General features: G+C 32.2%; 1 protein-coding gene across 1 annotated transcript; it reads left to right on the forward strand.

Annotated features, from left to right (window-relative positions):
• The first annotated feature begins 3,430 nt into the window (after positions 1 to 3,430).
• LOC134727623 (uncharacterized) lies at positions 3,431 to 12,511 on the forward strand. Its single transcript, XM_063592005.1, has 5 exons — positions 3,431 to 3,529; positions 4,083 to 4,087; positions 4,860 to 4,876; positions 11,572 to 11,664; positions 12,333 to 12,511. Exons 1-5 carry the CDS (start codon positions 3,431 to 3,433, stop codon positions 12,509 to 12,511), a joined length of 393 nt encoding a protein of 130 aa, XP_063448075.1.
• Positions 12,512 to 12,838: the final 327 nt, after the last annotated feature.

The raw sequence follows: 12,838 nt of genomic DNA on the forward strand, positions 1-12,838 counted from the left end.
CGATTTAAATTGACTAGGGTTGCCAGTTTTTTGCCCAACTTCATCTGTTTACCATGTTTTTATTAATTGGTAATCGTCTTCACATATTCAGTTTACAAATTATCAAAATTTTCCGAGCAAGTATTTACACTAAGATTGCCAATTTCATACATCAGGAATGCCTTTGTATAACCGAACTTAACTATGTGGAAATTGTTCATAAATATAATATACTGTGAACGAATTGTTGATTTTAGTCTGGCTGTTGAAAAAAGTATTGATGTCCAGAACTAAAGTTCCCTGTTTTGGATTTACCAGTAGCTGAGGGTGAATTCGTCGAGTTTTAGACATTTGTTTGGTAGACCTGAATTATATCCGATAATGATGGGCACTTGAACAACTGCTAACTCTTTTTCATAAAAGAAATATACAGTTTCACCTAATCGGTGGTTACACTCATTTTCGCCAATATACCACTGTTACGTCATATACAGCTGCTAAAAAAAAGTTTTCACGAAGTTAATTTTACGGATTCGTAATCTTCATCGAATAGAAAACATATGAAATTGCTTTCTCATTCTTAATGGCCATTTGTAAAAAAGTAACTTGTATCCTGTGTCGATGAATCAATGTCTTTCCTTGCTTTTATACCTCTGTAGAGGTCCGTTTGCAATACCATACAATACAATGCAACACAACACAACACAATGCAATACAACAAAATTCAATACAATATAATACAATACAATACAATATAATATAATACAATATAATACAATACAATACAATACAATGCAATACAATACAATACAATACAATACAATATTAAATACAATACAATACAATACAATACAATACAATACAACACAACACAACACAATACAAATACAATAAAATACAAAACAATTCCATTTGAATATTTAAACCCGCTGCAATTGTTTGCACCTCTCCGCAGTCAGCAATCTGACGTTTGTTGAGGTGGTGCTTAAGTTTTTCTAGTATTTTATATAGATTAGACTGTTGGTTTTCCTGTATAAATGGTTTAACACTAGTAATTTTTGGGTGTGAGCCAAGGCTCCGTGTTTAAGATCGTACTTTGACCTATATAGGTTTACTTTTCTAAATTGCGACTTGGATAGAGAGTTGTCTCATTGACACTCATACTACATCTTCTTATTTCAATGAACATGCTGTGTGATCAGACGAATTGCGTGTTTTGTAAGTAGAACAATCGACGGGAAAAAATATACCAAACAAGACATTCGATCTAATTTTATAAAAAAATGACACAGTATTGTACAAGGCTGGAGAAAATATTTTGTAGACAATGTATTCGATCTACATTTTTTGTACGTCTCGAAGCATCTAAAAGGACAGTAAATCTTTTATTTAGTCCCGATTTGTCGAGAATGAGGGTCTGATGTCTTTGCCAGTTTTAATTCAAGCTTATGTATTGGTGTTGTGTTTCTTTTCTCTGGTCATGTTGGCGTATTTATAGATAAGTGATAAGTATTATCTCTGATAATTCTTCTGATAGTTAGACTACTCTATCTATTTCCTAACCAGTTTTCATATGCTGATTATCAATGAGGTCATTTGATTCGTCATTTATATTTAGATCACTGATGATATCGTCGCAATCGTTTCTATAATAACTTTTAACGCGTCTCTTTTAGTTTAAGGGTCACGTATGCATTGTGTGTTGTAACTAAAGGGTCGACGTTTAACCTGAAGACAAGGGGTTTTAATTTCGTTTTCGTCTTTATGTTTATCACCAGATATGGTTTATTTCAATCGGTTTTTCAGTTTCGGTGTCATGTCATCAGTTTCATCAGCCTAGTGTCCTTCTTTACCATCAGTGCTTCAATGGACCCTCTTGACGTGGCTGTTCAGATGTCAGATTTGCTTACTTGTTTGTATTGAAAAAGCACACCTCACAGAATAGCTTGGAAGCTGTAGACACATTCACGTGGCGATTTTTATCTTCCTTGTTTCCAAATTCAAGAGTGTAGAATGGATATTGAATTATTTAATCTTGTGCAACACAACTTTCCTCAGAGTTTAAGTCTAAGGCATCATTTCCTTCTAAAATACAGAAATAGACAATCAAGATTAATCATGAACAGTAAAAAAAAATGCATTTTTTTATGTGCATTAAAAAATTGTATCTCAAATTAAAGATACATCTTAACACTTATTGAACACAGTCGTACTTCAGTCATACAGCTTTACAACGCTTCCTCTTTTCACGTTCATGGTTATTTTTTGGGCACATAAATTATACAAATCTTAGGGATTCTCTGAAACAGTTTTTATTAAACAGTGTGGTAACACCTATTGTGTCAAGTGGGGTCTTACATGACAAAGTCAAAAGGGAAAGAACTATTATATATATTTATATATATTTTTTCATCAATCGTCAAAATGACACACCTCACTGAAAGTTCAAGAGAGGCGAAACATACCAAATGCACATGTACTGTCATAATTCGAAAAGGTACGTACAACACCATGACAAGAGACCAAAAAAAAAACATCACTGAACATAAAAAAAATTCATTCATTTATTCTACATCATACATGAAACCACGAGAATATGATTGTTCATTTGAATTTTTTTTTCTGCTAGTCTTTCTTAACGTCTTTCATTGACAGGTTTTTTTATGAGCTTAAACAGTGGTTATTTTTTGCAGCATATGTGTCAAAAGAGAAAAGGAAATCATAAATGGAAACATCTCACCCGAGGCAGTGATTGACTATTATGACAATTGGGCAGACAATGGATATGACGAGGTCTTGAACATATTATTTAGAAATCATCTTCGGATGCATGTCACCATAAACAAGTCATAGAAAATTTTGGATTTAACTTTTGGTTAGACTCCGAAATGACAATATTATTCATATCATTTTAATACAGATGTATTGTTCACGATTGTATAAATTTCACATTCAAGATATATATTAAAGATGTTCTTTCCATTAACAATCCAAACTATTCTGTTTGGGTTCTAGTAATATATCATCCAGAACTTATATTAAAGAAACAACAGACATGGTTTCCTCTTACTCATGGTTAATATTCTACATCAACTGACATAAGCCGTCATGTCAGAACTAGTGACAACCTAGACGATTTAAATTTTGAAATTATCAATTTTCCACAACAACGTAGTGATACACCAACTTCACTTGCATATGGAATATACATGTCCCAACTCATTTTGGTATTCAACAGCATGCAGCTGTCTCTCTGACTTTTTAAAACTCCACCAGACAAATGTTTTTGTATATGCCTTTTTGTTTTTCATTGTATTTGTTTGTTAGTACACACGTTCGCCAAAAATTAAAATACTTTACAACATATGTACAATGAGAGAAAATAAACATGTGCCACAATAGTTTTTTCTCTTTCTAGGATGTTTCACCAAATGTTTATCGAGGACCACACATGACGGCTGAAACAGTGGCTTCTCTGTTTGACACATCTCCACGTGACAAAATAGAAGTTCTTGATGTCGGTGCCGGAACTGGTCTTGTGGCGACACAAGTTTGTCAAACTAACAATGCATGATATGATTTACTCCACTAAAAAAATTGTTTTGCAGCTGTATCAATATTTTTCGAGTACATGATCTTTATATTCTGAATTTTACAAATATCATATTTGTATGTGCAAGTTATTATTGTGTTAAAGTTATGTGACCTCTTGAAAGACACGACATTTGCCAAAGCAAAACTTACCCGAAAATTATATTAAAAGAGGGACGAAAGATACCAAAGGGACAGTCAGACTCGTAAATCTAAAACAAACTGACAACGTCATGGCTAAAAATGAAAACGACAAACAAAAAACAATAGTACACATGACACAACATAGTCAAATATATCAAAGTATACAATAAAAAATGTGACACACTTTAAAAACGAAAAAAAAAACGCAACAGAAAAGGAAATACGCTACAAATGTATTCATGTTATTTTAAACGTAAAAAACCTAACAGGTATTTTCCTTCATGACCATAACGATATAGATTTAAGTCGATTGCCTTTATATGTATCTTGTGTTTCGTGCTTTTAAATTTCATTATTTTCCTTTTTAGAAAAGGTGGGTTAGAGTTTATATCTTCTTTTTGTCATAATAACACTACAAATATTTAATTATAGCTTCGCAAATATGGATTCAGAAAAATTGATGCCTTGGAGCCGTCAATTGGGATGTTAAATTTATCGAGGAAAAGAAATTTAATTTATACAGAAACTATTACAACTGTTAGCTGACAAATGATGCAATACCAGATGTCAAAGGTATTAGATAAAATTCTGCTCTTCGATAGCTCTGTGAACCATATCGTGTTCTACTTTTAGTAACAACATGAAATGAACGCGAGTGACGTTACAGCCAAAACAAACATTCTTCAGTTGTATTTTGAACCATGTGCTGAAGATCATTTTTGTTGGTGTTTCTTGATAGAACATTAAATACTAAAAATAGTACATTCATTCGTCGAGTAAGTCTGCTTGTATTTATTGCCTTTTCAGTATTAAGAAACGTTTTTTTCACGAACGTTTATGATTCGCCAAACGACAATTGTTGTCTTTCTATAAACTTGGTTATATGTACTAGGTATTTTTCTTATAATGTCTTGTACATATATATAGGTTCGCTTCATATCGTGTTTTATGTATAATAATAATAATAATAATAATAATAATAATTTTATTTAAAGAGGGTAATTCAATTTGAACTAGTATAATTTTCATTGAGGCCCTCAAACAAAATACATGCATACAGTTAACATTCATACATTAAAATACAATATATATTACAACATATATTACAAGTATATGCTTGTAGTGTATGCCCTTATATATTTCAGTTATTGGTTGTTTGCCTGTGAGAGAGCTTTCACATGTTCATATCACAGGTATTTGGGGAATGGACCCCCCTTTTTTATGGACCTCACTAAAAAAAAAAAATTGGCGTTTTTTGTTATTCATTTACAATTTTCTACAATGTATAAACATATATCAAGTCTCAACAATCCATTGTTAGTCGATTGCAATAACTTTTTTACTATCCATACGAGCCCCAAGTGAAAAAAGAAGAAGGTAATTACCTTCGATGACTGACCTACTTTCACTTTGGAGGATCAGGTCAGGAAATCGATAAAAAATTCATATAAAAACTCGCTTACTTTTCATAAAAAGTACATCCTTAGATTCCTGAGATATTTTTCTCGACGTTTAAATAGGTCACATGGTGATCTGCGGCGGTTTTGTGTCTTGTTTTACTGATTTTGTTCTACAATTGTCGTCCGTTTGAACCTCGATGCCCGGAAGTGAAAATACAGCGACATCTGTGTGGTCTTTATCTAGGTTGAAATAACTCCGTTTGAATAAACTGCTATCCTGTTAACTGTTTTATTTTAATTTGTAAAAGACCGGCAAAACTACTTTTTTCGAATATCGCTTACCTTTTCTTATAGCTACATTGCATTCGGAACCCATCTGTAAAACTGGTAAACAAAAACAGGGAACAGTTAAGTCAAACGGAGTTATTTCGACATAGCAAAAGACCACACAGATGTCGCTGTATTTTCACTTCCGGGAATCGAGGTTCAAACGGACGACAATTGTAGAACACAATCAGTAAAACTAGACACAAAACCGCCGCAGATCACCATGTGACCTATTTAAACGTCGAGGAAAATATCTCAGGAATCTAAGGATGTACTTTTTATGAAAAGTAAGCGAGTTTTTTATATGATTTTTTTATCGATTTCCTGACCTGATCCTCCAAAGTGAAAGTAGGTCAGTCATCGAAGGTAATTACCTTCTTCTTTTTTCACTTGGGGCTCGTATGGATAGTAAAAAAAATATTGTAATCGACTAACAATGGATTGTTGAGACTTGATATATGTTTATACATTGTAGAAAATTGTAAATGAATAAAAAAAAAAACGCCAATTTTTTTTTTAGTGAGGTCCATAAAAAAGGGGGGTTCATTCCCCAAATACCTGTGGTTCATATCTTTATTGTTTATGATGTTGGGATGTATTGATACTCATCCACGCCTGCTATTTTTTATTATTGCCCCCTGCTATGGTTTTTATTAGATTTCTTACAACCACTGTTTTTGCCATGTGTTTGTTATACATGTCAGTTTTGTTATATTTAAGTCTGTACGTCGGGCCTTTTATTACAGTTTTTGTAAGAGTTCTTTACTGCACTCCTAATTACTCCCTATTCCGTAACTGTGATCCTCATTCAATGTTACAACCTCCGGTCTTTTGTATTGATCCTATACCCCTTTTAAATAATCATAATTTTACGGAATGGAAAAAATATTATCAACAACACAACTTCTAGGTTATCTACGTGCATAAATAAACGTATTGGTAATGCCACTACAGCCAGATTATTTAACAAAAATGCACGTGGATATCCACAAATTTCCCGTACAATGCCAAAAAATGACTAACCTGTTTTAGATTAACTTCTCAAAATACTATAAGGTCAACAGTGAACGGGAGAACCTTTTCGCTCTCCTTTTCCTGTGATATTACCTGAAAAACTCAAAACCTTATATATGTGGTAACTTGAACCCAACCTAAGTGTGGTATTCAATATGTGGGACAGACGGGACGATAGTATTTCAGAAGAAATCAAGAACATCTCTACCGCTTTCGTAGACCCAAAAAATTCAAAAGTTTAGGATATCAGCATTTAGATAAGCATAATCATAATCTGAAATATATAAAATTCCAACCGCTCGAAACCGTTCGAAAACAACCAAGAGAATCGCACAGGCAATTTGAAAAATCACGCGAAGTTCGCGAATTGTTTTGGATAAAAAGACTTCAAACAGCTTATCCTCTCGGTCTAAATGATAAAATATTAGAGCAGGGGAACATATCTAAAACTCATATCGATGTCATTAATATTGTTGATAAACGACTTAGAAATAATAGGTCTCATGGTAAACGCAAGAACCGTAATCAACGTATTAAACATCGTATAAATTATACACTTGCTGATCTGTTATCTATAATAAAGAATAATGGCAGACATCAAGTATTATGCAAACTGGGTCAGATACCTATAAGTAAATTATATGCTATTTCCTGGAGTGTGATAAAATTTCTTTTTTTAGCCCATTTTATGAATACACCCGTATTATTACAGCCTTTTGTCATCACAGGCTTTTTCCTATTATTGATAAACCTGAAAATCATAAACGACATTTTCTCAAATTAAAATATATATATAAAGGTATTAAATTTATTAATTTGTCTAGCATATTCAATGACTCTTCTGTCTATAGCTTAATACCTCCATATTTTGATAATATAGAACAAACCCATTATTTCGTATTCTTATAAAAAAACGAGCAGAAATTTGATTTTTAATAATACGTCAATTACAACAAACGGCAATATAGAAAATAATGTTCCTTCCACTTGAGATTGCGAAACATCTAGTTTTAAATATGTTCCCTATGGTCATGTTATCACACAGGAGACCTCAACATCGTCGATGACCGTGAAGTCATAACTTTTCTAAAGAAAGGACCGAAATACCGTCCCCCATCTACAATAGATTGGAAACAGTGTTGTCAGGTCATTAAAGACGCTCTGTCTGCCTACTGTAAAAATTGGTGCAAACGTGAAAAATCCGATAAAAAATCTTTAGACAGTTATTTGAATAAAATTATGAATACTGTTAATATTCGAATATGTCATTTAGAAAACAATTCTGTAATTAATAATAGGAACCATGATATACCCATTTCTAGAATAAAAAAAACAAACTCAAGGTACTCGCAGAGCGGTTTGTGTTCGTACCGGCAGACAAGGCAGCAAATAATGTAGTGGTAGTGTGACGCATATACTACACGAAAGTTCTTCAAAACGAAATTATCAATTCCTCTACATTCAGGTCAGTGCGCACCACAGAGAGTCAAATCGTTAACAAGCACACCACTGCCACTACCCAGCTTAAAGCATCTTCCGAACATTTGAAAGTCCCTACCATGTACTGGTTACCGAAATTACACAAAAAAACATTTAAATTCCGTTTCATCTCCGCTTCGAGTAAGTGTTCTACTACTAATCTATCAGTGCTTCTAACTACTTCCCTTACTTCTATCAAAGAACTGGTTATTAACTTTTGTAATAAAGCTTATGAAAATAATGGTATTAATTATTTTTGGAGTGTTAAACATTCTTTAGAGGTTTTAGATAAAATACATGCTTTCAATGGTCCTTACAATTCTGTTGACAGTTATGATTTTTCTACTCTGTACACTACACTTCCACACAATCTTATAAAGAAAAAGTTTTTGCATTTGATAAAATGGTCTTTCGAAAAATCTCATTGTAATTTTATTTGCTGTAACTCGTTTCAGGCCTTTTTCTGTAACGAAAAAGGAAAGTATGCTAGATACACTTACTGGAAATGTGAGGATATGATTAAAGCTTTAAACTTTCTGCTAGATAACATTTATGTACGTTTCGGCGATAAAGTGTATCGTCAGGTAGTAGGTATTCCTATGGGCACCAACTGTGCCCCTTTAATAGCAGATTTATATCTATATTGCTATGAATCTCAGTTTATGACCAAACTCAGTAAAGACCAATCATTGTTATATTTGGTTGATACATTCAAAAATACCTACCGTTATCTGGATGATATTTTTCGTTGAATAATCCAGAGTTCTCTAAATATACTTCAGAAATTTACCCAAACGAACTTACTTTAGCTAAATCTAACATTAACAACAGCAGTTGTCCTTTTCTAGATTTAGACATTTCAATTTCAAACGGGAAACTTCACACTAAAATTTACGACAAAAGAGACGATTTTTCATTTCCTATTGTTAATTTTCCTTTTTTAGACGGCGATGTGCCTTTGGCTCCATCATACGGTGTTTATATATCGCAACTCGTTCGGTTTGCCCGTGTGTGTTCTGATGTCATAGATTTTAACGAACGTAATCAATGCATCTCTGGTAAATTGTGTCAGGGATTTCGATACCATAAATTACTTAAAACTTTTACTAAATTCTTTCATAGATACAAAGATTTGATTAGTAAATTTGGCTATACCTGTAGAAAGCTTATTAAAAATGGTATTTCACATCCTAAATTTTATGGTAATATTGTACTCAAATCGAGGAAATCACTATGTGATCCTTGTAAACTCATCGAACCTTTAAACAAACTTATAAGTAAGGGTTATCGTACCAATATTGTAATTAGATCTCTGAATATAGTTCACATTGGCACTGATATTGATTTTGTCATTAGCAAATTAAAACATAACTAAATTTCATTATCTTTTGAGGCGAGATGTATAGAGACACAGACACGTTAATTTTTATTCTTATAGAAGTCGCTCTTCACTATCCTACTACCTGTCGATACATTTATTTTTGGCATTGCACAGGTCATGTCTTCTTTGACTGTTAGTGACGTTAAAATACTAAATCCCTGGGATGTGTTTTATTTGATTTTAGTCTCTGATGCATGATTTTTTTTTATTAATTGGTTTTGGCTTTTAACTAGCTGTCAGTAACTGCGAGTACTCTCAACTGGTATTTTCTTGTTAATTCGACCTGTTGATACTGTTTATAATACTTTTTTGTTATTTTTTGTTATTTATAAGGATCTTGTCTGTACACTAGCATGACTAGCTTTTATTATTTGTAATATCTTCAATTTTTCACTTATTCTTACTACATTTGTATAAACTTCAAGATTATAATTATTTTTTTTAAAACCGTTTTTTTTCTAAAGTGAATATTGATTGGTTAAATATTTCTCAGTCATGTCCTGCCATGGCTTTGTTTGAATTTGTTTGTTAGCTTTTTGGTCATGAATGTTTGTCTTTAATATTTAATTAACTGTGCATTTGTATTCAGATATCGCAGATCAAATTTATTCGTTCATTGTGTAATCATACGTTTTTTGATTGAGTTAAGTCTGCCAATTGATATTTTATCGTGTGTTTTTCTATGTTGTGATGTTATGCTATTGTTTCAGAAAAAGGGAGAAGGTTTGGATCCATTAAAACGTTTAATCCCGCTGCAAATGTTTGCACCTGTCCTAAGTCAGGAATCTGATGTACAGTAGTTGTCGTTTGTTTATGTAATATTTACGTGTTTCTCGTTTCTCGTTTTGTTTATATAGATTAGACCGTTGGTTTTCCCGTTTGAATGGTTTTACACTAGTAATTTTGGGGCCCTTTATAGCTTGTTGTTCGGTGTGAGCCAAGGCTCCGTGTTGAAGGCCGTACTATAACCTATAATGGTTTACTTTTTAAATTGTTATTTGGATGGAGAGTTGTCTCACTGGCACTCACACCACATCTTCCTATATCTATATACACAATTCAATCATTCAAATATACAAATGGTAATAAATGGCAATATTTGATAAAGTTTTGTTAAAGGAAAACAAATTATTTGACTTGCATATAATTTTCAAGATAATGATTATAGCAATGTTTCTTGAATAATTCCACATTACGACATTTTTCTATTTCGAGTGTTAAATTGTTCCATTCTTTGGTTGCAGAATAATGAAAAGATTTTTTATAAAAATTTGTATTTGGTCTTGGAACAAAAAGATCATTATTAGAGACAGATCGTAAGTTGTGGTGTTGCACATCATCAATATTTAGCATTGCTAAGTAATCAGGTGTTAGTCCATTTACAATTTTATACATTATAATTGATTGTTGGTATTTTATTCTTTTGGTAAAAGATAGCCATTTTAAAGTTGAAAACATGAAATTAGATGGATTAAATATCGCATTCCAGTATAATTCTTGCTACTCTTTTTTGAAGTTTTATGATTCTATCTGAATCTTTTTGTAATAAATTTCCCCAAACTGAACTACAATAGTCTATATATGGTAGAATATTTGCATTATAAAATAGTTGCCTTGTGTGTATTGGCAAATATACCTTAATTTTATATAAAAGTGATATTTTAGATGAGATAATTTTACATATACGATCAACATGATCTTCCCGGCTTAAATTTTCATCAATATCAATTCCAAGTAATTTGAAAGAATGGACATTCTCAATACATGTTTCGTTGATGGTAATACATAATTCTGTTATAAAAGGGTCCGCTAAAAAATATGAGATAACTGGACCAAACATTATTGTTGTGAAAGAATCAATATTTTAATGAACGTGAACTAGAAAGCGCTATTGTTTCCCTTAAGTAAAAAGACAAAAATAATGCAAATTCGTAAGCCAATAGTTTTGTCCTATCACCTCGCAAAAACTGAGCACTGTACAATTTCTAGATCTGTCAATTTATAAGGGATTTGAGGGATTGTCAGCTATGAACAAAAGGCTCGGTAATAAATTGTATAACATAAATTCTAAATGATGAAAATCAATATTTCAATTAAGACTGATTGCATGTGCATAGGGATGTATTGTTTAAGTATTTCATGTATTTCTCGGTAGATGTATGTATAATTGTTCGAAATTAGGGTTTTTATCACTACAAATGTGCAAAGCGCAACTTGTTTATGATTGAATTCCTATGTAAGAGATGTATATTGCAGATTGCTTTGATTGTGTGTCAACATGTGGTTGCTTTGTACCAGGACATCTCCCACCTGATTCCCTTTATGAATGTTTACGGTTTGCGAAGAAAGGTATATTTACACATGTTAGAATCAATAGAGCTATAGGACACCCAGAACATGCAGAATATATAAACATACATGATACAAAAAGTGCGTAAAATACAAGTAGGGAATACTGGATATATTTACTCTTATTTTGGTGCTGTGTGCACGTTTACGTAGACCAAGATTCAGAAACAATACAGTTTTCTATATAGTAAAGTAAAGAAAACCCGTTTATTTGCATTTAAGTATAAGTGTGTCTATGTTCAATGTTACAATGTAAATCCTGACAGATGAGGCACTTCTATTGTTAACTAACGCACGCTGGACTAAAAGTGATCAGTTCTTTACATTATGGATACTGTCTTCTTGTCACAGTGCAATCATTTCTGTTGCTTAAGGGGGAATACATTGGTTCAGGGAGATAACTCTTCAAATCAGTTCTGGGTTTGTAAAAGCCAAGTCTCATCAATGTAGTTTAGGCATTTACCTGAAGAAGATTTGAAACCGAGAGCTTAGAATATATTGATGAACATGGTTGACACAAGCGTGCTCATGATTTTAAGAGTTATTTCCCTTAACCTAGGTCTTCCTCCTTAAATAGTTACCAGCTTTGTATCTGCATGTATGACTCTTTTTGTTAATTCTTTGTCAAACATAATTAACTGAATGAAGTTTAATATGATATTTTTCAGATGGTAAAATTGTAATAACCAAGAGAGCAAACTATGATGAGCCGCAATATGAGCAGTCTTTAATATCTGTAATGGACGAGTTGGAAGTAAATGGTAAATGGAAGAAGACATTAGAAATACCAATTCCTAATTATTGTTATGATAACTTAGGAGTTACCTATGTATTCACTGTTCTATAAGATAAAAATATGTATTGCGTATCCAAAAATTATATGTAAATTTCATGAATAAAGAAGATGCATTATTTGTGTCTCCTTTTGAAAGTCATCTGACAAATAGAAAGAGTTCAATATATCAATTTTATCGGTTTTTACCAGAAAATTGTGTTTTTCATTGTTATAAGAATTAGCCATGCTTTTACAAAGTAAAATAAAAAAAAGACCTCCAAGGAAAATTCAAACGAAAGTCCTTTATCAAATGCCAAATTTAAAAGCTTAGACACACAAAACGAAAGGAAATCATTTGCATGTTAATGACTTGGTAGATGCGTTTACTTATGAGGAAAA

This window comes from Mytilus trossulus, chromosome 8, assembly GCF_036588685.1.
Source record: "Mytilus trossulus isolate FHL-02 chromosome 8, PNRI_Mtr1.1.1.hap1, whole genome shotgun sequence".
NCBI classification, from domain to species: domain Eukaryota; kingdom Metazoa; phylum Mollusca; class Bivalvia; order Mytilida; family Mytilidae; genus Mytilus; species Mytilus trossulus.